We start from the raw sequence: 25,378 nt of genomic DNA on the forward strand, positions 1-25,378 counted from the left end.
TTTACTTTTAAAGAAAATTACGAAGAAAAAAAATTATTAGGTAAGAAAAAGAGACTCTACTAACCAGCATCTATCACAGGTTAGCCACACTAACTATACCAGTAAAACCTTGAGTGGCTCTCAAACATTATGCAGCTGATGCAGCAATGTAACGTGGTGAGTACTCCACCAACTTATTCCATATTAACTACTCGTACTTATCTACTTAAGGAAGAGTACCATGTACTGAAGGGTGGTGTAACTCTTTGGTATAACCATATGTTGGAGGCATATTGAACAGCTGAACAATTCCATGTACCATCGTTTATTTCTATACAAAATACTTGTCTCTCAAGTGCCGTGTACTTGCTCCCAAGTAGCGTATTTTCCGTGGTGTCAATGTGTGATTCAGTTGTTAGAAACTTTAAATAAAATAAATAAATAAAGTAAAATTGATGTTTCCCTCAAAAAAAAAGAAGTAAAATTGATGTTGAACTATAACCAATCTCTTTATTGCCATAACAATCAGATCGATGTCTTTAAGTATTTATCATACTACAAAGTTGTTACTACTCCAACTTATAACTCTCCCACACAAATAGATGATAGATCCGGGTTAAATAAGGATACCACAATAGCCTCATGTACCTCCTCAATCAGGGTTTCAGTTCTCATTTTCAGAAACCTGTTGCAACAAGTTCCAGTTCTAGTTCCGATTTCCAGGAACTTGTTGCTGCAATAGGTTCTAGTTTCGGTTCTTCAAGTTTTTACAAGGTACCTGACTACCTGTTGTGCTGACCCTAAGTGTAAGAATATGTGTCCCATCACTTTTGATGCATTAGACAGAATTTACGTAGTATCTTAATTTAAGTAATTAAGATTAGCCATATCTTTCTCTAAATTTGGTGCACAAAAAGACATGGAAATCTTATCAAACAGCATCCAAAAATAGCAAAAATACTAGGATACAGTCAGCGTGCATGCCGAAGTGATTTACAAAAGTAGCAATTTTGAATAGCCAACAAAAATAAACAATTGGAGACTACAGTCATCAATGACATCAATCTGACACTTACTTTGTACCCACAACACTAAATAAACTTTAAATACTCAGATTATCTGGAGTAGTTCTTTTCTGAAGTATCCTGCTAGATTACAGGAAACTCCATATGAACAGCCGCCAAATACCATATTTTACTCATTTTATACTTTGAATACGTGTACTTAGATAATGCAAATACTAGTAATTGAAATACTAAAGATAATTACAATATACTAATTCCCCCCCTCTCTTTCTTTCTGTCTTTTTCTCTCTCCCCTCAGAAGATTGTGTGCAACACGTTGGATTCAGGAAATGTCTTCATGTTTGTTTACTCAAAAGCTTAAGAAATTAGCTGCTGACCTGTTTTGCTGAACAATTTTAATAAGTATCATCAACGAGCTCAGTCAAATCAGACGTTCCAAGTATATGCAGAATTACAGAACTGAAACAACAGCTCTTTTGCGCGCCCCCTTTACATGCAAATTGGATATGCTCCTTGCTTTCCGCTAAGGATCACAAAATACACCTGCATAAGAAATTAATAGTATCAGTAAGCTTAAATGAAAACTTGAGGGGGGAAAGGGATGATATGTGAATCATCAATTCGGCAAAAACAAACGCACGTCGTATTCACAGGAAACCAGTCATATGCTACCCCGACCAGTTAGATACGCATTGAACTGTAGAAATCACATGTATCTTAGTACATACTCTATTTTCTCCAAAATATTTGTAGTTTTGTTCTTTTGAGATCCAACTTTCACTTTGATTTTTCCATCATACTTCGTATTACATCAACAAAAACTATGAAATTATACTATTTCAAATCATATTCGCAATGCAAAGGCAATTTTGAAATTCTTCTCATACAGAAAAGACAAATACATAAACATACATGGTCCAATACCACAAGTCCACAACAACCACAATAGCATACATTATTTCACAAAAATACAGAACAATATGTCCAAGATTCCAACAATTCCCAGGGACAATAACCACAACAATATGTCTTAAGAGGAAACCCTTTGAATTATCATTATTAAGCTCATACATGCATCTCAACTATCTGACACATTTCAATTTTTACACGGCCATATATCCAAAACTATTAAGTTTGAATTAAAATATTTGAATCAAAAACTAACAAGAGAACTAGTTGGTTTAAGTATGCACAACTTTCTTGACGCCAATAAGAATCATCGTCAACAAAATATCCATACTTCATAGTGTTAGCATTTGATTTACGGAAAAGTGGAAAAACATCGTTTGAAAAAGCATGAGTTATGTTTTAGATAATACACTTGAAGGCAGAAAAAAAACAACTCTAAAATGTCTTATTGCTGACAATTTAATTACATTGAATACCCTGTCAAGAAAGAGAAAGACAGCAAGATTCGTTCTACTATAGAACGTTGCTTGCATGGACAAACATCATCTCGTTCGAACTAGATAAGTATGTATTATACCAATTGAAACTCGCCGCCTTACAAGTAAAATCAGTATTATATTTGTTGTCGGAATCACGAAACTGATAACAACAAAAACAATGATTCCTGTCTAGGAAAGTGTCTAGTTTGTTCCTAGCTCAAACAGCCTGCTCTCATACATTAACATAACGTAGAAATTAAATATTATTTTTCAAAAAAAAGCTGCACTACAGCGTACACCCCAGAAATTATTAATTTTCCTTATACATTATATTTTAAACTTCGTCAAATACTTTTTTTTTCAGGAGCTCTCATTTACTTTTTATATTAAAGACTGAGTCAGCCTAATTTTATAAACATACAATGATACACGTAAAATTCAGGATTTTTAATTCCTAGGAAGGAAGAAATCAAAACGATAGTACAAGCATCGAGTATTTAAACAAAACAACAAAAAAGCAGAAATGTCAACGAAGCCAATTTGTCAAAAGCTCAAAGCTTAACAGAGTCAAATGCTCCTATCCTTTTTTTTCTCATCCTTTAACTACGTAAAAGTCAAGGATAGCTAAAATGTGCTCCATGTTGGCAAAGGGATAGACTTAGTATTATATTTTAACATAAAATTGTTTGTGTGCTCCACTTAGATAACAATAAAAGAGATGCTTATGCTAACTCAATTCTAAACATAAATAGCATGCACGTCCGCAAAAACAGTACTTAGAGCTACTATATAGCTGTAAGCCTATACTCTAGTAGCCTAGAAAGCAACTAGAAATAATAAGGGCTAGGTCTTAGAAAAATTTTATACTCTTTATCCTTGCACTTGAAATGGGCAAATGGTACTCAACAGAAGACATGCTCCCAATTTAATCACAATGTAGTGTTTTCAGGCATTTCAGCCTCTTTCAAGTTTTCAAACCTTAAAATACTTTAAGATAACAGATTACAGATGTATTAATATGTTTGGAAAATAGGTGGGCGTCATGCCGCCATGTGCCAACACTAATAGTAGTTGTGCATGCACAACAAAAATCTCCATGTTCATGACATAGGACTACTATCACATCATACATAGCATCAGGATTACCATACCTCTTGTTGGCATGTTGAGTGATCTAACCTATTCTACAACTGAAACGCATCACCTTTAGCTACCTAAATTATAGACTTGGCTTAGAAAAGACATTACCGCTCACCTACGTTATTTCGACACTCCGGATAACAGAGGGTATCGGATCCTCCGATCCTTCGATACGACATGACACTAAAAAATATAGTGGTCTTATATGAAATTTATTATATCTAGTGAGTCGGAGGAGTGCAGAATCCTCAGATCCCTAATCGGACACGACACCCAAAGAGGCTGAGCAACATAGCCATTTTTTCATGAAATGTCCTTGGGTGTCGTGTTGAAATAGGTTAGCAAACAAGAGGGATATGCAACACTAACACAAGCTATTTAACTAAACAAATTTTAACCATCCATTGAAACTAAAAGCTTAAATACTAACCCCATTTTTTAAGCCAGGACCTACAACGACGATGAATAATATAATTTACGAGATTTTTTACGATAGTTTTCAACTTATTCACCATAAACCTAATACCCTAAATGTTTTCAAAAAGTTCATCATACCCTTGAATTTTCACAAATATATTGAAATGCTCTTAGTGAATGACGGAGTGAACTTTGTTAGCCCATTAACCCTAAATCTTCTTCTTTAATGGATCCCATGGCTTCCTTCCTTCGCGCTTCTCTCGATTTCCTCTCCAAACCTCACTCTATTTCTTGGAGAACATTGGTGGTTTAAATGAAGGATTAGATGAAGGTTGTCTAAAGAAGATGAGATTATGGGTGAGTTAATTAGAGATTAGTTAGGGGTAAATTGAATAGAGATGAAATTTTGGGGTTAATTAGGGGCTAATAATTTAACAGAGAAAATGGGTGTTTGGCTATAAACTATAAAGAGATCTGCCACATTTGTGAAAAACTCGGAGGATATGGTGAAATTTTGAATACATTTATACATAGTGAATAAGTTGAAAACTTAGGAATTTTTGGTGAAAACACCGTATAAATTAATACCAACTTTTTTGTTGTTTTGATGTGTTGAAATTTATAGGTTGCATCAGATTTTGCCAACCACATATTGGAACATAAAAACATGCCATATTCGTGTTTAGGAACTCTAACACGAACAACAAACTCAATAGAATAGGTCGATCACATCGACATGTTTAACTAAATATGTTGAAATATCTGAACACCGAGTCCCTTATTTCATGTTTATTGGAGCCGTCTATGTTACTCCGACACTCCGGTGGAAGGTGTGTGTCGGTGTCGACACGACCCGACCCGCGACACGACACTCGACACGTGTCCGGGGAGGTGTCGACACCGGTGTCGGAAAAGGGTCCGAATTGCAGTGTCGAAATCGGGAGGAGAAAAGAAAAGAACTAAAAAAATAAAAATAAAATGCATTCGAGATGAAGATATACGTAGTAGATGATAAAATTAGTCTTACCCGGACCAAAAAACAATGGATCTTGAAGAATTCGAAACCCTAGATCTAACAATTGATGGTCGGGGAAGGCGAGAGAAGAAAAAATATGTTGGGGCTTTTGCTGTAGAAGGAAAAACAAGCATAATGAACTCTTCAATTTTCGTTTTCATTGATTATTTTCTTGAGAATCAGCCATAGTCATGGCTGAAGAGGTTTCTCTTTCCCGTCGGTTGTTTTGTGGTTGTTGGTCAAATGGTAAAACTGCTGGTCATTGACTCATTGCACAATTTTTTTTTTAACCTTTAAAAAAAATAAAATAAACAAGGGTAAGTGTGGCCCGTGTGGGAGCCTGGGAGGTGTGCCAGGTGGGAAACAAACCCACGTGCTATCTGTCATACGGAATACTTTTTTAAGGGAATCTTTCCATTACTGTAGTTTGCAGACAACCATTAGTCAACTTTTTCATTTTTTTTAATTTCTTTGTAATTTGTAGTAACACTTTTAAAGAACTATTCTTTGTACCTTTCCCTCAAAAAAACATAACTATTCTTTGTACCTCACTATCTTCATATTTTTTTTATTTGACAACTAATTTTGTTATTTTATAAAAAGTGTCGCTTTTTTATCCGACACTTTGTATAGGAGCCGTGTCTAAAAATTAAGTCAAGACACTCCTTTGACCGTGTCGGAGTGTCTGCAATTATTTGAATCGGAGTGTCGGATACTCCGACACCCGTGTCGGACACGACACCGACACCCGTATCTGAGTAACATAGGGAGCCGTTTTGCCACATAGCTTAGAGTGGGTTTGGAACAAGCATTCCTAAATAAAGAAGGAATGCTTGTTGCATATCCCCCAACTTCCCTTTTATTTCTTTTTGGTTTTTTCATAAAATGCCCTTAGCTAATTCTTGAAATACCCTAAAAGTTTCCAAAATTCACCAAATACCCCCGAATTTTACTAAAATACATTGACATGGACTTAATGACTCTTTCTATCAAGTCCATAACATTGACTCCTAATCATTTATAACTTCCTAGATCATCAATCATCAATTTGTCACGATCGTTGGATCATCACCAATAAATGTGGACTGTCAAATCATTTTTCTTTTCGTTCTTCCATTCCTTTATCTTATTTTTCCTGGACCAGCTCACCACCATGGCCATCCCCCTTCTTTCCAACCTCCTCCTCCCTCGCCGTCCCCGTTACTTTCTCCTCCTCCCCCTTCATCGTCCCGTTTTCTCTCTCCTCCTCCCCTTCACCGCCCCTCTTACTCTCGACTCTTTCCCCTTCACCGCCCTCTTTTTCTCTCTCCTCAACAAGCATGAAAGCCTCAACAATGCACCACTTGATTGGAATTGCATGAATAAATACTCTGATTATTGTATTGTTTCTTGAATTCAAAGAATGTTGCCCGAAAATATAAACCCTAATTTTTGCCCCAAATTGTCAAATAAATTTAATTTGAGTGAAATTAAAAATTAAATACTCGAATTCATGCCTAAATACGAACAAAAATTGCATGACATTGCCTTAGATTTGAGTGAGGTGCGAAAATTCCGGGTTGGAGAGCAATTTTCCAATGACTATGGTGGTGTTTCTCATTAAGAAGCAAAACATTGATAGGGGTTTAAAGCGGTGTTTGGGATGGTGTCTCGGGTGTGGCGGCACGTCAACCGCAGCGGCAAGTTAGGCCCAGCGGTGGTAGGCAAGCGGGCGGCGCTAGAAGAATAATTGGGGAGAAGAAAGAGAAGGAAGGGAGCTTTTTTATATTATTTTAATAAATTAGAGGTTAATTAGGTTAATTGGCTTAGTTAGAGGTTAATGACTAACACAGTTAACGGTCGTTAGTCATCAAGGGCCTATTGTGCATTTGCGAAAAATCAAGGGCATTTGGTGAATTTTCAAAACTTGAAGGGTATTCATGAATAATCTGAAAACTAGCGGTGCATTTCATGAAAAACCCGTTTTCTTTCTCTCTAAACTTATTCTATCAAGGAAAGCAGACAAAGGAAAATGAAGTTCAAACGTGATTTCCATTCAAAATTAATTTCCAATGAAAGAAAATTTCAGATCAAAGTGTTTTCACTGAACCAAACACGGCCATGATGCCCCTGGACGCTAGGAATTAACGATGACAACACTTTGATACTTGCATACCCATGTAGAAGGAACACAACTACACAAGTTAAGACACATTTTGGCCATAATTTAGTGCAGAGAGATATTGCAAGAACGCAACAAGTGAGCTAAGGATCATATAAACCCTAAGAGCTATTTTTTTTCTCTCCTAAAACAAAAGGGAATGCCGGAATGGAACAGAAAAGATCCTAGAAGTAAGATAATACTATCATTATTTTTCCCCTGAATTGTTTCCCACTTTCCCTTCACTTTCCCCCGGAAACTCCAGCTAAATTATTTGAATGACTCAGTATATTACTCCATATCAGTTTACTTAATCAAAACGACAACAACAAGAGCAAAAACAATATAGAGGACATCATGATAACAGCTAAGCATTGTATTAGGCCCTCAAATGGGCATTGAAGACTTCTTTAGTTCTAAATACAACAAATCGAATCCATCTCGTCCCCATTTACCACATCAAACGCATTCCTCATTACCTAATAATTACTTGATCCAACCCTTAAACCCTGACGTTTATTATTTGTATAAATCAATTCCTAACAGAAGGGGGGTGGGGGTGTGGGGTACATCATAAAGGGGACACGCTGAGGAGCACCCCGGCGAGCCTAAAGTGAAGCTAAATAACCTCTCAATTTCATAAAGAAACCAATGAAGAACACGACCTCACATCACCAAAGCCCGCATATAATGACAAAGAAAGCAGCCTACCATCAAGTTGCCCCTGAAGGGTTCCAAATTTCATATATGCACAGAACCCAGAATAGTAAAAAGGACACCCCGATGAACACTTACCAACCTGACAGTTTCTGCTACAGACAAATAGCCACATGACAATGCAAAAACAAATTTATTTTGTCTCCTTAATAGCTAGACATAAAGTGCACATGTGCACACAGTAGGAGATTAAGCCTTGTACGGTCTCTGAACCAGCAATTATCACAACTATTAAAGTTCTCCAAACTAGCAACCCAAACAAAAGCTATAAAAGGAAAAACAAGTAAAGGACCCGAGGAATCAGCCAACCACACTCTTCTATCATGTCTGACAAAGAAACATATGACTTAGGAACAAAAGTTGAATACCCTTTCAAAGAATTTACTAAAAATAGGTAGCTTTTTGCATGATAGACTATAACAGCAGCTAAACATGGCTAGAAGACGATGAAAGAGAAAATTGGCATTTATCATCTGCGGTTGATACTGTAGTCAACTACGAGTATGAAAATTCATACATGCAGCGTACATTTAATGCACACACAAAAGATGTAAAGATGTTGCACATCAAAGAGAGTAAAAGAACCTGAATAATCCAACGCTTAGATGACCTGAATTACCGTCACAAAATCTCAGACACCTGAGCAGGGAAATATTAAGTTATTACAGCATAGAAACAGGTAAAAGAATGCGAAAAAAGTGAATCAAATATCATGACAGAATCAGTGAAAATGAACTAACTTGTATGGGCATCTCAGCTATGATGAGATTACTGCCTTCTTCAATGCTCTTTAGAGTCAGTACTTCACCCCCGACAACCATGTTAATCACAATCCCATCTGAAGACACTTGCACGATACAAAATGATAAAAGATGGTGCCTCATACAATATGATTACATAAAGTATGATGAAATCACCTGAAGCTAAACAAGCAGCCATCCGCCTCGTATATATTTCCTGCAATCAATAATTGACCCAATATAAATTATTGGCTCAAAAAATGAAAAGAAGGCAGATATACACCCTCCACCCCAACTATAAAGGGAGATGCTGTTATTGCAAGATCAAAAAGAGATAGTACACAGGTTAAAAAGAATATTACAACAGTACAACTACAAACTCAGGAGAGACTTCTATTTCAGGGACAAGTAGATGAAGATTAAAAGAAGGATGACATGGGGCCAACCAAATCCATCCCTAAGCTCATTAACTGGCAAGGGAGTTAGGGCATCAAAAGCCTGCACTATAACTATACAACAAGTGAAATAATTTGAAAAGGGTTAAAATATTAAGCAAGTGAGATAAAAGAATGTAATCTATACATGTATATCTCAACTAGGTCATCTACATGGCATAGGTAGAAGTGTAGAACAAAGGTCTAAGGCTCTGTTCTATTCAACTTATTTCAGGAAAAATAAGTTGAATTAAGTTAAGATAAGTTCGGGAAAAATAAGGGTTGGCTAAGTACAATTTATAACTAAAATAAGTTTTGATAAGTTCTAATAAGTTCAGATAAGTTCAGATAAGATAAGCTAAGCTAAGATAAGATAAGTTTAGATAAAATAAGTGACAATCAGGTGAATAGAGCGCACCCTAAGAACCTCATGCCATTTAAAAGAAGTTTCATCAAGATAAGCACAATGGAATCCACATTTAACACTTCATCAAGCCATGAAACCTGAGTTTGTCTCATTAATTACCAAAAATGTCTTCAGTTAGAAATTTACTAAGATACATCATTAGTTAATTACTTCCAGTTGCATCAGTTACATATATCAACACCATTGGTAGAGTAGAAGATTCTTCCTATACCACACATAAATGCCACTAAGAAGATGTAATAAGACTTGTGATTAAACATTTCTTCGTTGTCAAATCAATCTCATGGCCAATTGGGTAAGGATGTATCAAGCAGAAATCCAGCACATATTTTGGCTTAAACCTCAACGGCTCAACCCCTTTGACAAGATTCATATACCTTACAACTAGCAGTGCATGTGGTCAACCTCCCTAATAGGATCAAGCTTGGTTTGTTTTGGAATCAGGAGTGTAAAAAGTGTTTTCATTAGTTAGAGAAATTTCTCGCGTTCAATTTGGTGGGCTAAGTTTATATTAATATAAAATGAAAATTCATGCTTCAAAGTTCAAAGCAGGGATGTTTCTCGGACAATAACAACCTTTGCCACGACTCCTCCAGAATAATGAATTTCACAATCTGTACCAGTATGTTAAAAGGCTTACAGACACAGGAAGGTTGTATGGGTTCCGAACTTCCGGAACTTAAAGTCCTAGACATTGTGGAAATAGCCGAGAAGTGAATACGCGTTTGCATAATAAATAAATACATAAAATACAGTAATCTATACGAACGGTAAAACATAATTCACCCAGAATCAGATATGATGAAAAAATAATTATTTTCCCGCAATATTTATCATACGTCGCACATAAACAACAAAAGATTCATTATTAACTTTAATGCTTCATTATAAGCTTGTTGTACAATATAAACAGGCCCCCAGACATACACCTTATAGACTGACTCAAGTGACTTAGGGCACCTCCAGTCTAAAAAGCTTTACTTAAAGACAAACGCCCTAACCCTTTCCCTCGTGCTTCAACACCTCTATTCATACACAGATACACTATCGAGAATTCGAGACAGAACGTAGAGGAGTAAGACACCATAAATATACCACATGTTCCAAGACCAACATTTCCTTTGACAATTGCAAAATTTAAGAAGAATCCAAAGAGCAGTTCACAAAACAAGCGTTTCATTATCATGCTCTCCGAACTTAACTTCAAACTGCAATAAAAAGCAAGAGAAATACCATCTATTGAATATATGATCTACGGGAAAGTCAAACGTTAACCATGCAAACATCCTTCCATTCTTCACTCAGATGAACATTGAAAAAGAAGATACAAGCACATAGCAATGCAGGCTAATTCTTATTCTAGTAAGGCAAAAGGTCACCTTCTTTGCAGGCAACTCGTAATTTATCAGAACACGGGCAGGAAGAGGAGATTCGCCAGAAGCAATTGGAAGACAAGCATCTGTCACAACTACCATATGAGACTTGGGCTCTTCTTCGGGTTCTTCCCCATTCCCACCCCCGTTTATAGACTCAGCAGCATTGTGGTTCCACTTGATGATTGCATTGCGGAAACTCTCAAGTATTTGTGAACGATCTGATTCAGCAAGATCACTATACTGCCAATAGGTATGTAATATAAACCATAAGCGATTGCATTTATATAGTATGCCACATGCCCAAAAAAGAAATTTGGTACTCCGACTGTATTTATTTAAGGGATACACTTGGTCGGGCACGGATATTAAGAAGAAGAGTTCAATGAAATAAAATAATAAAGCAAGTGGGGTTGGATAGATATTTTAATAAGTAAACAGTGGGAACCATGTCATTTTGGGGGGTGGGAGGTGAGGTGGGTTTCTGAAATTATTTGTTTAATAGGATGGTGGGTCATAGGGTAAATTAGATGTATTATTTAATTAGACGGTGGGGTTGATAAGTTACTAAAAATAGCAAGTGTATCTCTTAAATAAATACAGCCGGAAAAAGCAAGTGTATCCCTTAAATAAATACGGAGGGAATATGAAACAAGCGAATGAATAGAAGAATGCCACCTCCTTGTTACTACAAAGACATAAAGTGATACATGTCTAACCTAAAAGAAGCGGTATTTCTCTTAACCAAGAAACATAAATTTATGAGTAATAAAATAAATTAAAAAAATAGAGTAGAAATTTAAAAGCCGTTCAGTACCCACCACTTTGCATACCAGTATTACCAAGGCTATTACCAAGGCTATGCTTTGCTAGGGAAAGTTGAGCAAAGGGGTTCTATAAAATTAACATCACATATGGAGTAAATGTCTACAACACTTGAACAAAGAAGATGCGTTGCCAGCTTGGGATCTTTTATGCCTTACCTCCCGTTTGATTGCTGGGATCAACACATGCTACTTCACTTCCAGCTTATTCAGAAATCCGAACCGCGGCTCCTTGCTTATAATTATATAAGTACGAGTTTGTAGCTAGCTTGAACCTCACTTAGTCAGATAATTGATGGATTAGGTAAACCACTTTTGTGAATGAATGTCAACTAAACAGAGTTGTTTATCATTTTCACAAAATCTTGCAAAGACATATTGTAATGAACCAAGTGTAAGGGAAGGGCATTCTAGGTAATGAGTAATATTAGGTAGAAGAAAAATTAGGTAGGTGTAATAGAATAGTGGAGAATATGGTAAAGCTTAGGCTTTGGAGAGTGGTGACCTCAAGTCACTAAACGTGGAGATTGGTGGCCTCAAGTCACTACCTTTTGTATCCCATTTTGTGTTCTTCATCTTTCAAGCAAATTAAATATATTTCTGCCATTAATTTTCTGCTCAAAATTATCGGTTCATCTCACTTGCTTGAAATGATAATTATATTTAATTTGCTTGAAAGATGAAGAACACAAAATGGGATACAAAAGGTAGTGACTTGAGGCCACCAATCTCCAGGTTTAATGGCTTGAAGTCACCACTCTCCAAAGCCTAAGCTTTACCATATTCTCCACATGCCTCTCATAACCCAATGTACTCTTATTTATAACTATTCTACTACACCTAACTAATTTGTCTTCTACCTAATATTACTCACTACCTAGTATGTCCTTCCCTTACACTTGGTTCATTACAATAACGGCCCCCTAAACTTCCACCTTGTCCTCAAGGTGGATAGTAGTCGGCACTAGATTCTCGGCCTCGACAACGCGGATCAACGTTGGTCAAGCTCATGTTTGTTGGGTATTACAGGCTTTCATGAAAGAGTATAAGGTTGTCATGTGGTGAAAGTAAGATGGGAGAAGAGTCTACATCTGATTGCAAGGTTTTGGGTTGGGAAAATCAGAAAGGAAATTTGGGTTAAAAATAAAAAGTGAGGTAGAGAACTAGAGAATCTAGGTCTCGCACATTGGGTATGATTGATGTTGGGTTGGATCATGAACCGATGGTTGGACTAATAGTGATTCAATGGTGGGGTAATAATAAAATTGGACCTAAAGTCGTTTATTTGGCTTTCCATTGTAAGGAAAATAAGGCTTTTAAATGGGTCAGCCCACTAAGCTTCATTTCCTCACAAAAATTAATTGGGTTGGCATGTAGCTCTTCCGTTTCTTTAGATGCACATGGCACTAGAGTGGTGTCAATCATTTTATCCTTTAGTCCATTTACCAATATGCCTTTACTAACATATTTTGGAATTTTCTTCCCATTCCCCTCCAAGACACGTGACTTCATCCAATTCTGTCTGTTGTGTCATCACTTTGCAGAATTACAAAATTAACATTAACTTCTGAATATTTTGAATCTATCTTCTTCCCCAAGCCAAAGGAAAAATCTTCGAAGTTTCTTCTACACTTCATAACTGGAAATTTCTGCAACATTGACCCTTGTGAGCTCCACCCTACATCGCCGCTCAATCTTTCACCGGAGAAGAAGGCTGAATCGTCGCCGATACTTAGGCCTAAAAAATCTTAAAGTCCACCATCTGACCCACTTGCTTCACATCCACCTTTATCGATATTTCTTCCACCACTGTGGTTGTTGCCGGCGACAACGTTTTTCCATCCATTAATGTCTCCCCCAACATGGCCACCAGCAAATTCGCACCTAACTCGAACTCGACCTCCACCACTAAACCCACCGAAAAATTCCCCTCCACGTATTCCTCCATACCTTATTTCCTCCGGAACTGATGTTGTTAGCGTCGCCTTCGCCGGTAACGTCGAAGACTCCATCGTAAGAAGGTTACTGAACTCTTTCTCACATGAAGGTTGAAAGTCAGTGATGGTTGTCGGACCTTCTAGTGGCGTCTCCTCCATCATCCAATGTGCCTTGACAATGAGTTAAAGCGACCTTCTGGTACCACCTTGTCGCTAAACTTCGTCAGAGTTGGTCGGGCAACCAAAGTGTAGCATCATCTGCCCCAGTCATGAAACCCAGGTGTTCCCCTTCAAACCACCGTCGTACATCGCCATCAAGTCCTATGATGGGATGGCAACCTTCAAATTATGTGTTCTTCATTCCTCATTTAACTGGAAAAAATGGAAGAAATCCTCCAATTTAAGGATAAAGTCATTCAAGTTACTTCCGCTAAACTCATAATTTTGGAGTACTTGTCGGATTCGCCGCTCTTCTTCGAGATCTGAAATTTCGGGACCTCTCTTGCTCAAAATATATGCAAACTCCTCTCGAATCCACTTCTACATTCGTCTTTGCTGCCCATTCTTCAGCGACCTCTATTTCTGAATTTTTCTTTTATTAAACTCTGAAAATGAGAGAACCCGTACACTGTACCGCTCTGATACCAAGTGAGATAAACTGATATCTATGAGCAAAAAATTAATGACAGAAATATATTTAATTTGCTTGAAAGATGAAGAACACAATAACATAACATTGACATCCCTATAGGCATAGCTTGATTACTTGACGCTCTGGCCTCGGGATATTTTTGTACAACTTCAACAATCTATTCTCTTTGTTCCAATGCAAACAATGACAAATAGAAACCATGTCACAAGCCTTATAGTACACTAGGGAATAGATTTACAAAACCATTCGAGATAAGAGTTTGAAGGATATGGCCATATGGGTAAAAAAAAAAAAAAAACTCACAATAACACCACTCAATCACTCATGTTTGAGCCTCAAGCAAACATTTGAATTTTGTATAATTATCTATTCTTAACCTCAAGGGGTGACAGACTATCATTTTTCCAAGTTTGTGCTACACTTAACATTACTTTTAGGCCTGAAAACGAATATGATGAAGAGCCATGTATACACTTGTAATGTTGCATAAGGGAAAAGGCATCCGCATTTGACAATGGACAATCTAAAATATCAAAAAGGGAGTTTTCTTTTCTTGAACTTAGATTACCCCTGAACCCAGTGGATGGGTAATATACTATCCGCCTCTTAGAAAAGGTATGACCGCAACAATGACAGTTGGGTTTAACACTTTGTCACACCATCGAAGACTATAAAATGCTAGGAAGATCTTCTCATGGGGGTATAAACATAAGAGCATTGCTTTAGTTCAAGAAAGTTACCAGTAATTTGTTCATTCTAGGATGCCTGATGGCTAGGATTCTAGGAAGCCTAGCAACAAAAACTGAACGATTTCCTACAACAACTCAGCAAGGCAGGTATCATATTGGAATGACGTGTAATACTCTACGAAGCGACTTCGTGAAGGTTCCTTGGCTCATCCTTCATCCCGTCTTACCATAATGCCCCTTAATGCAGTTCCAAAGCCAAAAGAAAAATATATAGTGGTTGATCCCGAGGGGTACGTTGAACACTCGATAATAGGTCATAACTAGCATATTGAAAGCAGCAGGTGGACTTCCCAGGTATGCATGATGGGTAATATAGGCTCTACAGTTACAACAACAACAACAAAGCCTTAGTACCAAAATGATTTGGGGTCGGCTAACATGAATCGTCGTAGGAGATCATCATTGTCACCAATCAAACCAGAAAGGAGCAGGAAGTAAAAAAGAAAAAACCAAGGAAGAGAAAGTGGAATTAATGAAAGTAAGATAAGAGAAAAATGTATATATATATATATATATATATATATATATATATATATATATATATATATATATATATATATATATATATATATATATAATATTATAGAAGAAATATTGTAAGAGATAATAAAAAATAAGTAAAGTTTAAAATAAATGAATAAGTAAATAAGTACATTTCAAAATAGTGTGTAAAATTAAAAGAAATTGAAAGAAGTTTAAAAATAAAATAAAAATAAAAATAAAAGTAAAAATAGAGAGAAACTGAAACATTGAAGTTGTATAAGTCAAATGAAGTCATCAATGTATGTTCTCTCCCTCCACCCTGTCCTATCCAACGCCATATTTTCCTCAATCCCAAGAAAGCTCATATTGTGCTCAATCACCATCCTCCAAGTTTTCTTAGGTCTTCCCCTACCCCTTGCAATTCTATCACTTTGTCACCCTTTTATTCTCCTAACCGGGGCATCACTTGATCTTCTGCTTACATGTCCAAACCATCTTAAACGATTTTCCATCATCTTAAATTCAATCGGTGCAACTCCTACTTTCTTCCTAATAATCTCATTCCTCAAACGATCATTTCTTGTTTGCCCACACAGCCAACGTAACATGCGCATCTTCGCCACATTCATCTTGTGCACGTGACAATGTTTCACTGCCCAGCATTCCGTGCCGTATAACAAAGTCGGTCGAATTGCCGTGCGGTAAAATTTTTCCTTCAATCTTTGGGGCATGCCTGAATCACATAGGAACCCCGTGGCACCTTTCCACTTCAACCAACCTGTTCTGATTTTATGGGCCATCGCCATCCAATTCTCCATCCTTTTGGATAATAGATCCTAAATAACGGAACATTTCAGAGCCTTGGACAATTTTCCCATCTAAGGTAATCGCCCCTGTCTCTCTATCTTGGACTCCACTAAAGTTACGCTCCATATATTCCGTCTTGTTTCTACTCAGCCTAAAACCCCGAGATTCCGAAGTTTGTCTCCATAACTCCAACTTAATTTCCATTCCTTCTTTTGTTTCATCAATCAACAAAATATCATCTGCAAACATCATGCACCAGGGTATACCATTTTGGATTGACCTAGTCAATTCGTCCATGACTATAGCAAAAAGAAACGGGATAAGTGCGGAACCTTGATGCACTGCAATCGTAATGGGGAATTCTTCGGTCTAACCAACACTAGTTCTCACACTCGTGCTAACTCCCTCATACATGTCCTTGATGATATCAATATACTTCCACGGAATTCCTTTCCTACTTAATGCCCACCAAAGAATTTCCCTTGGTACCTTATCATACGCCTTCTCCAAATCAATGAAAAACATATGTAAATCTTTCTTCTTATCCCGATAATTCTCCATTAGTTGCCTTATAAGATGAATGGCCTCCATAGTCGATCTCTCAGGCATAAATCCAAACTGGTTCTCCGAAATTTTCACAGCTCTCCTCAATCTTTGCTCAATAATCCGCTCCCAAAGTTTCATAGTATGACTCATTAGTTTGATTTCTCCATAGTTGGCACAATCCTGGACATCACCCTTATTCTTGTACAAGGGGATGATAGTACTTTTCCTCCACTCTAATGGCATCCTATTACTTCCCCATATCTTGTTCAAAAGAGTTGTTAACCATACAACCCCTCTCTCTCCCAAGCATCTCCAGACTCATAGGTATACCATCGGGCCCCACTGCCCTCGTGCGTCCCATCTTTTTCAGTGTCATTTCGACTTCTCTGTTTTGAATTCTTCGCATAAAGTCTAGGTTAACCATATCCCGAGGGATATTTGTATTCCTAATATCGCGTCCTAGATCCCCGTTGAACAAGTTATCAAAGTAGAACCTCCATCTATCCTTGATTTCCTTATCTCCCACCAAAACTTTTTGATCAACATCTTTCACACATTTAATCCTCCCGATGTCTCGCGTCTTTCTATCTCTCATTCGAGCAAGTCTATAGATGTCTTTTTCCCCTTCTTTTGTATCCAATCTTGCATAAAGATCCTGATTCACCTTTGCTCTAGCCTCTCTTACGACCTTCTTTGCTTCCCTTTTAGCCTCCTTGTACTTCTCGTAGTTCTCATCACTTCTACATTTTCCCAACTCTTTATAGCATTCTCGTTTTCTCTTTATAGCTTGTTGCTCAACTTCGTTCCACCAAGATGTCTCCTTACTTGGTGTCATGATTCCTTTAGATTCCCCTAGGACCTCTTTCGCCACTCCCTATATTGTGTGCTCCATTCTTGTCCATAATGAGTCTATATCCAAATCCATATCCCCGGCCCAAATACCTTCACTTGGCACCTTTTCCACGAATTTTAGTTGTTGCTCCCCTTGAAGTTTCCACCACTTGATCCTAGGCTCCACTAGTGGTCTTCTCCTCCTTATATAACTTCTACCTCGAAAATCAAGTACCACAAGTCTATGTTGGGTTGTTGTACTCTCAACTGGAATCACCTTACAATTGGTATAGCACTGTCTCAATGCATTCCTTACTAAAAAGAAGTCAATCTGACTCGTATTATCTCCACTCCTATAGGTTACTAGGTGAGAGTCTCTTTTCTCAAACCAAGTATTCATTATACCCAAGTCATATGCCAATGCAAAATCCAAAATAGCATTTCCCGCTTCATTCCGCTCCCCATACCCAAAACCACCATGAATGCTTTCAAATCCTCGCAACTCGAGCCTACATGTCCGTTGAGATCCCCACCAATGATCAGTTTCACACTTCTAGGGACACGTTGCACCACTTCTTCTAAATCCTCCCAAAATTCTTGTCTAGTTGAAGCATCTAGTCCTGCTTGTGGTGCATAGGCACTCACAATAGTTACAACTTCATCCCCTATCACAAGCTTAATACTCATAATTTGTTAAGCTATATTAGGAATATTAATATTATGTTAATATTAGGATTAACATAATATTAGTATTATCTTAAAATTAGGATTACCATATTATTAGTAGTATTATCTCAATATATCTAAGAATTGTTAGGTTAAAAATAGTTAGGTATTGTAATATATATATTCATTAATTTAATAAAAAGAAGGGTGTGGCTCTTTGCGTCATATATATTTGTCATGGTACCAAGAGCAAGGTAAGATTTTTTTTTTCTCCAAAATTGAGGAGAGAAACACGGTGAGTTTTGAGATCGTGTAATGGCGAAGGATGATGAGGAAACTCCGCCACCGAAGGATGAACTCGCGAAGGAATACTATCTTGGATCATCAGATGGTCCAGGAAATATAATTACACCAATTAAACTTTGAGGCTCTAAGAACTACGATGAGTGGTCGACATCGGTTCGTAGAGCTTTGATTTCAAAGAGAAAATTTGGCTTCATTGATGGAGCAATCAAAGAACCAACAACAGGCCCGGACAGACTTGCAGATTGGATTGTTGTCCAATCTATGTTGGTATCATGGATCACACACACATTGGAGGAATCGTTGAGATCAACCGTAGGAGATTATGATAATGCAAGAACTTTGTGGCTTCACCTGAAGAAGCGCTTCTGCGTGGTCAGCGGCACACGTGTCTGCAAATTAAAAACAAGCCTCGGTGAATGCAAGCAGGGAGGTAATGAGACAGTAGCTGAATATTATTGCAGACTGTCAATTATCATGAAGGAAGTTGTGAATCATGCAAGGGTACCTAAGTGTGATTGTGGAGGTTGCACGTGTGGTATTGCAGCGCAAGTAGCGGAGATTAGAGAAGAGGATCATCTACATTATTTTTTGATTGGGCTTGACAAACCTTACGAAGCCATCCGAGCCCAATTACTAGGACAGACGTCTCTACCTTCTATAGATGAAGCATACCAATCAGTGACTAATACTGAGGATTACGAATAAAGGAAGGCCATCAACATGAGGGTAACATTATGGCTTTCAAGACTGAGGTACGAGGTCAGTCGTGTTATCAAGATCATGCCACTAGATTTTGTAACAATTGCAATAGGGAAGGCCACGAGGATGAGACGTGCTATCAGCTAGTTGGCTTTCCTGAATGGTGGGATGATAGGAGAAAAGGAGGACGAGGATTTGGCCGTAACAATAGTAGAGGCGGTCGTGGGGGCCGAGTCGTGTAGGAGGCAATGGTGTCGCAAGGCCAAGTAATCAAGGGCCACTAGGTGGTGTGCGAGCTAACAAACTCACAAGTCAGGCACATCAAACTTCTTCGGCTGCTTCTGAGATGACTGATGGGCTAGCAGGAGTATCCTCCACTCAAGTCCAGCAAATTATTGACCTGTTGACATCAAAAAACAATGCAAAATTGCAAGGTATATGCGATAATAATTTATTATAGATCGTTGATACCGGAGCATCAAATCATGTTACAAACGACCTCTCAATATTGATGAATGTGTGGACGATCCAAAATTGCCCTGTAGGCCTCCTAGATGGACAATACACTAACTCGAATCAAATTGGTTCGGTGGATTTGAATGGAGGATTAATACTTGATAATGTGTTATTTGTACCTACTTTAAATTGCAATTTAATTTTTGTGACGCAGTTGAGTGATGAATCAAATTGTGTGATTCAATTTACTAACAAAATATTTGTTATACAGGACCTATTGACGAGGAAGATGATTGGCCTGGGTGAACGAATAGATGGACTTTATTTTTTCCGTGGAATTCCATTGGTCAAGGTGTGTGCGGTTGAGACAGAATGTGTAGTCGAACTGTGGCATCAACGAATGGGGCATCCATCGGAAAGAATTGTGAAGCTTCTTCCTCCTGTGAGTAATGCTGTTAGGAGAAATAATAATGTATGCGATGTTTGTCCTCGTGCTAAGCATACTAGGAGTCCTTTTCCTGTTAGTGAAAATAAAGCTGGTGAAATGTTTGAATTGATACATTTAGACTTGTGGGGGCCCTATAAGACACATTCGTCTTGTGGTGCTCGATATTTTTTAACTATTAGAGGAGTATGGATTTATTTGTTTCGTAATAAAACTAAGGTTGAAGAAGTGTTTATGAATTTTGTTGCAATGACTAAACGTCAATTTAATCAAGATATTAAGGTGATACGAAGTGATAATGGTACTGAATTTAATTGCCTGCAAGGTTATTTTTTGAAAAATGGAATTTGGTTTGAATTATCATGTGTTGAAAAATGCGTTACGTTTTCAGGCTAAGTTACCAAAGAAATTTTGGGGGGAATGTATTTTAGCGGCATGTTATTTGATAAATAGAACGCCAACTCCTTTGCTCAATAATAAAACGCCATATGAAATGTTGTTTGGTAAAATTCCGTCGTATGAGTTGATTCGTGTTTTTGGATGTCTTTGTTATGCACATAATCAACGGAGTAAAGGGGACAAATTTGATTCTCGGGGTAGAAAATGTATTCTTATTGGATATCCGTTTGGCAAGAAAGGGTGGAAATTGTTTGATTTAGAAACACGAGAATTCTTTGTGTCACGTGATGTTAAGTTTCATGTGAAGGTTTTCCCTTATACCGAGGGTATGGGAGATGATGTTGTCGGAGTAAGTGTTATTGAGGAACATGTGGTAGATTATAGGAGTGATGATGAGACAGTAGGAATAAGCGATAATGCACGAAACACAGGGGCATCAAGTGTGCCAGTAGAAGCGAGTGATGGAGAAGTGTTGCAGGAGGAGTTAGACGAGGTGTCGCATGAAGCGCACGCTGAAGTGCAGCAAGAGGCACAGATCACAATGCCTGCTTCGAGCCAGACAACAGCTATAGGGCAAATGAGCAACAATAGTACAGGAAACATTATGTCTGGTAGTACGACGATAGGCTCAGGAAGTGAGGAGAAGTTGGGGCGAGGGAAGAGACAAAAATACTCTTCCTTCAAACTTCAAGATTGTGTGATGCATACTATACGGAAAAATAAAGTTCCATCGGAAAGTTCATCCTTGACATCATCCTCCTCAGGTACTCCCTATCCTATAACATATTTTGTTAATTATGAAAGATTTTCTGCGAAACATAGAAATTTTATTGCAGCTATTACAGAGGGAAGAGCCCCAAAATCTTTTAAAGAGGCAATGAAATATGAAGCGTGGAGAGAGGCTATGGGTGCAGAAATTGACGCACTTGAAGGGCAAGGGACATGGGTCCTAGAAAAATTGCCTCCAGGAAAGAAAGCACTAAGGAGCAAGTGGGTGTATACGGAGAAAAGAGATGAGGATGGAAATTTAATCCGGAACAAGGCACGATTGGTGTGCTTAGGCAATCATCAGATAGAAGGTACAGATTATAATGAAACTTTTGCTCCAGTTGATAAAATGTCAACAGTGCGAACTTTCTTGGCTGTTGCAGCAGTGAAAAACTTGGAGGTGCATCAAATGGATGTACATAATGCTTTCTTACATGGTGATTTAGAGGAGGAAATCTATATGAAAATTCCACCTGGGTTTCATAAAGATAATCCTGACATGGTTTGCAGAATGAAAAAATCATTGTATGGATTGAAACAGGCACCCCGGTGTTGGTTTGAAAAGTTATCCATTGCTTTGAAGAAGTATGGGTTTAAACAGTCATATTCTGATTACTCGCTATTCACCCTTTCGAAAGGAGAGTTACAGTTGAGCGTTCTAGTATATGTTGATGACATGATTATTGCCGGAAACCATGTATTTGCATTAAATAGTTTTAAAGCATATTTGAGTCAATGCTTTAAAATGAAGGATCTGGGTCATCTGAAATATTTTCTAGGGTTGGAGGTTGCACGTAGCAAGAGTGGCTTTTATGTATGTCAGCGAAAACATGCTTTAGATATTATTTCCGAAACAGGTCTACTAGGTGCAAAACCCTCAGACTTTCCAATAGAATAAAATCATAAGCTAGCACTTGCAGAGGGAGAGGGAAAGGAACTGGAAGATGTAGAGAAATACAGACGTCTCGTAGGCCGTCTAATTTACTTGGCCGTGACTAGGCCAGATTTGGCATATTCTGCGCACATTTTGTCGCAGTTTATACAGACACCAAAGGAAAAACATTGGGAGGCAGCATTAAGAGTAGTGCGATACTTAAAGAAGTGTCCGGGTCAACGCATTCTTTTACGTTCTGATAGTGCTTTGCGATTAGAGGGATGGTGTGACTCGGATTGGGCTAGTTGTCCTTTGACTCGTCGCTTGTTAACAGGATGGTTTGTATTACTCGGCCTTTCTCCGGTTTCCTGGAAGACTAAGAAACAACATACAGTATCGCGCTCATCAGCAGAAGCAGAGTATCGTTCGATGGCAGCATTGACATGTGAGTTAAAGTGGTTAAAGCAACTACTTAGATATTTGGGGGTGGAGCACAAGCAAGGCATGCGTGTGTTTTTTGATAGTCAATCAGCACTTCACATTGCACATAATCCAGTTTTTCATGAAAGGACTAAACATATTGAGGCAGATTGTCATTTCATACGAGATGCAATCAAGGAAGGTGTTATTTATCCTTCGTATGTGTCAACGAAGGTGCAATTAGCAGATATTTTTACAAAGGCGTTAGGAAAAGCGCAATTTGAATTTTTTCTTGACAAGATGGGCATTCGAGACCTACATGCTCCACCTTGAGGGGGGATGTTAAGCTATATTAGGAATATTAATATTATGTTAATATTAGGATTAACATAATATTAGTATTATCTTAAAATTAGGATTACCATATTAGTATTAGTAGTAGTATTATCTCAATGTATCTAAGAATTGTTAGGTTAAAAATAGTTAGGTATTGTAATATATATATTCATTAATTTAATAAGAAGAAGGGTGTGGCTCTTTGCGTCATATATATTTGTCATAATTCGATCACTCTTTCGGGACACGTCCACTGCATCATCAATATATTCTCGCTCAATAAGGATACCTACCCCTAGTTTTTCCTGAATACCAAAACTTATAACCCCATGGAGCTATAGGCACTCACAATAGGCTCTACTGTTCTACCCAAAAAAAAAAAGATACGCTAGCTCCTCGTAATTATCAGGTAAATGGTTTGTTGCATAAAGAAGTGGAGCTTAACAACTACCAACACTCATACTATTTTCAATACATGGCTAGCAAATAAGGCTAGAAAAAGCAAGATGAGAGCTTTTGACAAGAGAAGCTAGTGAGGAGGACTGCAGACTGCTACAAATGTTTGTAACAAGGTCAGATTTGCAGAAGCTTAAACCTGCCGACCAAAATCGCAAGAGAGGCCATAGGCTATGAAATTGGTAAATTGATACCAGAAGTGCAAAAGCACATGATGAGAAGCAAACTTGCCATATCTTCATAGAAGGCATGCTTCTCATACTATTAGTTACAATTGACTATCATTAGGAGTTCATTTTGCTCAAGCAAACGGTTAGTGCTGGAATGCCATGAAATGAAGTTCTTTTTAATAGTGAAACTTCATTCATTTTACCAATATAGAAAAGGAAAAAAATGGTGCAGCACCATATTGCCTACTAATAGCACATCATTCCAGACTTTAATCGACATTTCTCTTCCAATCCAGAAATAAAAATCCGGTTTACTCCACCGCATCATGAATTTTATCAGAAAAGTACATTTATCAGGAAATCAATTGCGACTATCATGTCATTCCCGCCGAAATTTAGTGGAGTATATGAAGAAATCAGAGCAAATCATACATCAGACTACTATTTTCGAACCGTAAATTACAACTCCTCTTTTGCTACGAGAATCGGACAAAAGCCAGAGGCTAATCAACAAAAGCTAACAAGACATCCCGTTAGTATCCAACAACCAAAACCTAATCGTAATTCTACCATTTTTCGTCCATAAAAAAATATTCATCGCGGCGCAGATCAATCTTTACATCAATACAACAAAAAAATATAGAGGGCATAAAAAAATTAAAAACAAAAGAATTGAAGCGTACCAAGGAGGAGAGCGAAATGTACGGAAGAGAAGAGACGGTAGAACAAACAGCGTCAAGCTCATCGCGAGAACTGCAACACACTACCATGGGAAGTCCTGATCTTCGCCCTACTACTCCGAGCAAATCAATCAATGTCTCCTGCAAATTATATCAAAATAATCCCAAAATTTTCAGTAATCAGAAAAATTCAAAATTAAGGTTTTCTTTCTAAATGTAGAATTATGAGAGATAGATATATATGTACTATTTTGAAAGGGGGGCGATCGACGGCGAGGTAGAAGTGGCGAGGCTGACTGCAGGAAAGATGAATTGCGAAGCTCCATTAAAATGGGGAAGGAAACAAAATACTTCGTATTAAGTAAAAAAAAAACGAGGAGATTTAGAGGATTGTACAATTACGTACCCGATTGTATAAGAAGGCGATTGCGAAGGAGACGAAGAGGTCTCTATGGAGTCTATCGCCATTTCTAGCTCCTTGACGGTTGACAGTGCCGGGAAACTGGGATAAAGGAGTTTCGTACTTTCGAGCTCGTTGTGTATGTGTAGCCTTTGAGTGTTCAATTCAATTGATTAGGGATGATTTTACAATGATTAAATTAGGGCTCGTTTAATTGCGAAAACGTTTTCATTGAAATTTTCCAATGAAAAATACAATGTTCAAACTAGTTTTCCATTTTTGATTTGGTTCGTATAAAAATAAAAGTTCATAGAAAAAAGGGTTTATAAACCGTGTATTTGGTAACTATAGTTTAAGAAAAATTAGTCAATTACTCCCTCCGTCCCAGATCAGTTGTTACACTTACCTTTGCACAAAGTTTTTGGTGATAGGTGGTTGTTTGGTTATCAATTGTTATTTTATTGAAAAAGTAGATGTGACAGGAGTTAGTGGGGTATTTTCTTTTAATTGAATGAGAGAAGATGTAGGGACAAAAAAAAAAGTTAGTGGAAGAGAGACAATATAATAATTGTGGGGTCATTCCTAATTTAGAAGTGTAACAACTAATCTGGGACGGACGAAAAGGAAAGTGTAACAACTCATCTGGGACAGAGGGAGTACTACCTAGGTTTTTAGTGAC

The 25,378-nt window shown here is 37.7% G+C and overlaps 1 protein-coding gene across 2 annotated transcripts; it reads right to left on the bottom strand.

Annotated features, from left to right (window-relative positions):
- Nucleotides 1-907: 907 nt before the first annotated feature.
- LOC110793418 (ATP-dependent RNA helicase FAL1) lies at nt 908-25,083 on the bottom strand. Of its 2 annotated transcripts, none has more exons than XM_021998288.2 (8): nt 24,706-25,083; nt 24,547-24,595; nt 24,303-24,440; nt 10,802-11,038; nt 8,739-8,778; nt 8,562-8,668; nt 8,407-8,460; nt 908-1,547 (listed from the first exon to the last, which is right to left on the bottom strand). In XM_021998288.2, exons 1-7 carry the CDS (start codon nt 24,765-24,767, stop codon nt 8,443-8,445), a joined length of 651 nt encoding a protein of 216 aa, XP_021853980.1. In that variant the 5' UTR covers nt 24,768-25,083; the 3' UTR covers nt 908-1,547; nt 8,407-8,442. The 2 variants fall into 2 exon arrangements, with proteins under 2 accessions (XP_021853980.1, XP_021853982.1); XM_021998290.2 differs by having other exon boundaries at nt 8,562-8,659; nt 24,706-25,037.
- Nucleotides 25,084-25,378: the final 295 nt, after the last annotated feature.

Source organism: Spinacia oleracea, chromosome 3 (genome assembly GCF_020520425.1).
Source record: "Spinacia oleracea cultivar Varoflay chromosome 3, BTI_SOV_V1, whole genome shotgun sequence".
Classification (NCBI taxonomy): domain Eukaryota; kingdom Viridiplantae; phylum Streptophyta; class Magnoliopsida; order Caryophyllales; family Amaranthaceae; genus Spinacia; species Spinacia oleracea.

What these genes read in the sequence shown, in the direction of transcription:
- LOC110793418 (XM_021998288.2), bottom strand. Translation starts at nt 24,767, where the DNA reads ATGGCGATAGACTCCATAGAGACCTCTTCGTCTCCTTCGCAATCGCCT. An exon ending in TCGCCTTCTTATACAATCGG is followed by an intron (nt 24,596 to 24,705) that starts GTACGTAATTGT and finishes TCTTTCCTGCAG; the next exon opens with TCAGCCTCGCCACTTCTACC. An exon ending in ATCGCCCCCCTTTCAAAATA is followed by an intron (nt 24,441 to 24,546) that starts GTACATATATAT and finishes TATAATTTGCAG; the next exon opens with GAGACATTGATTGATTTGCT.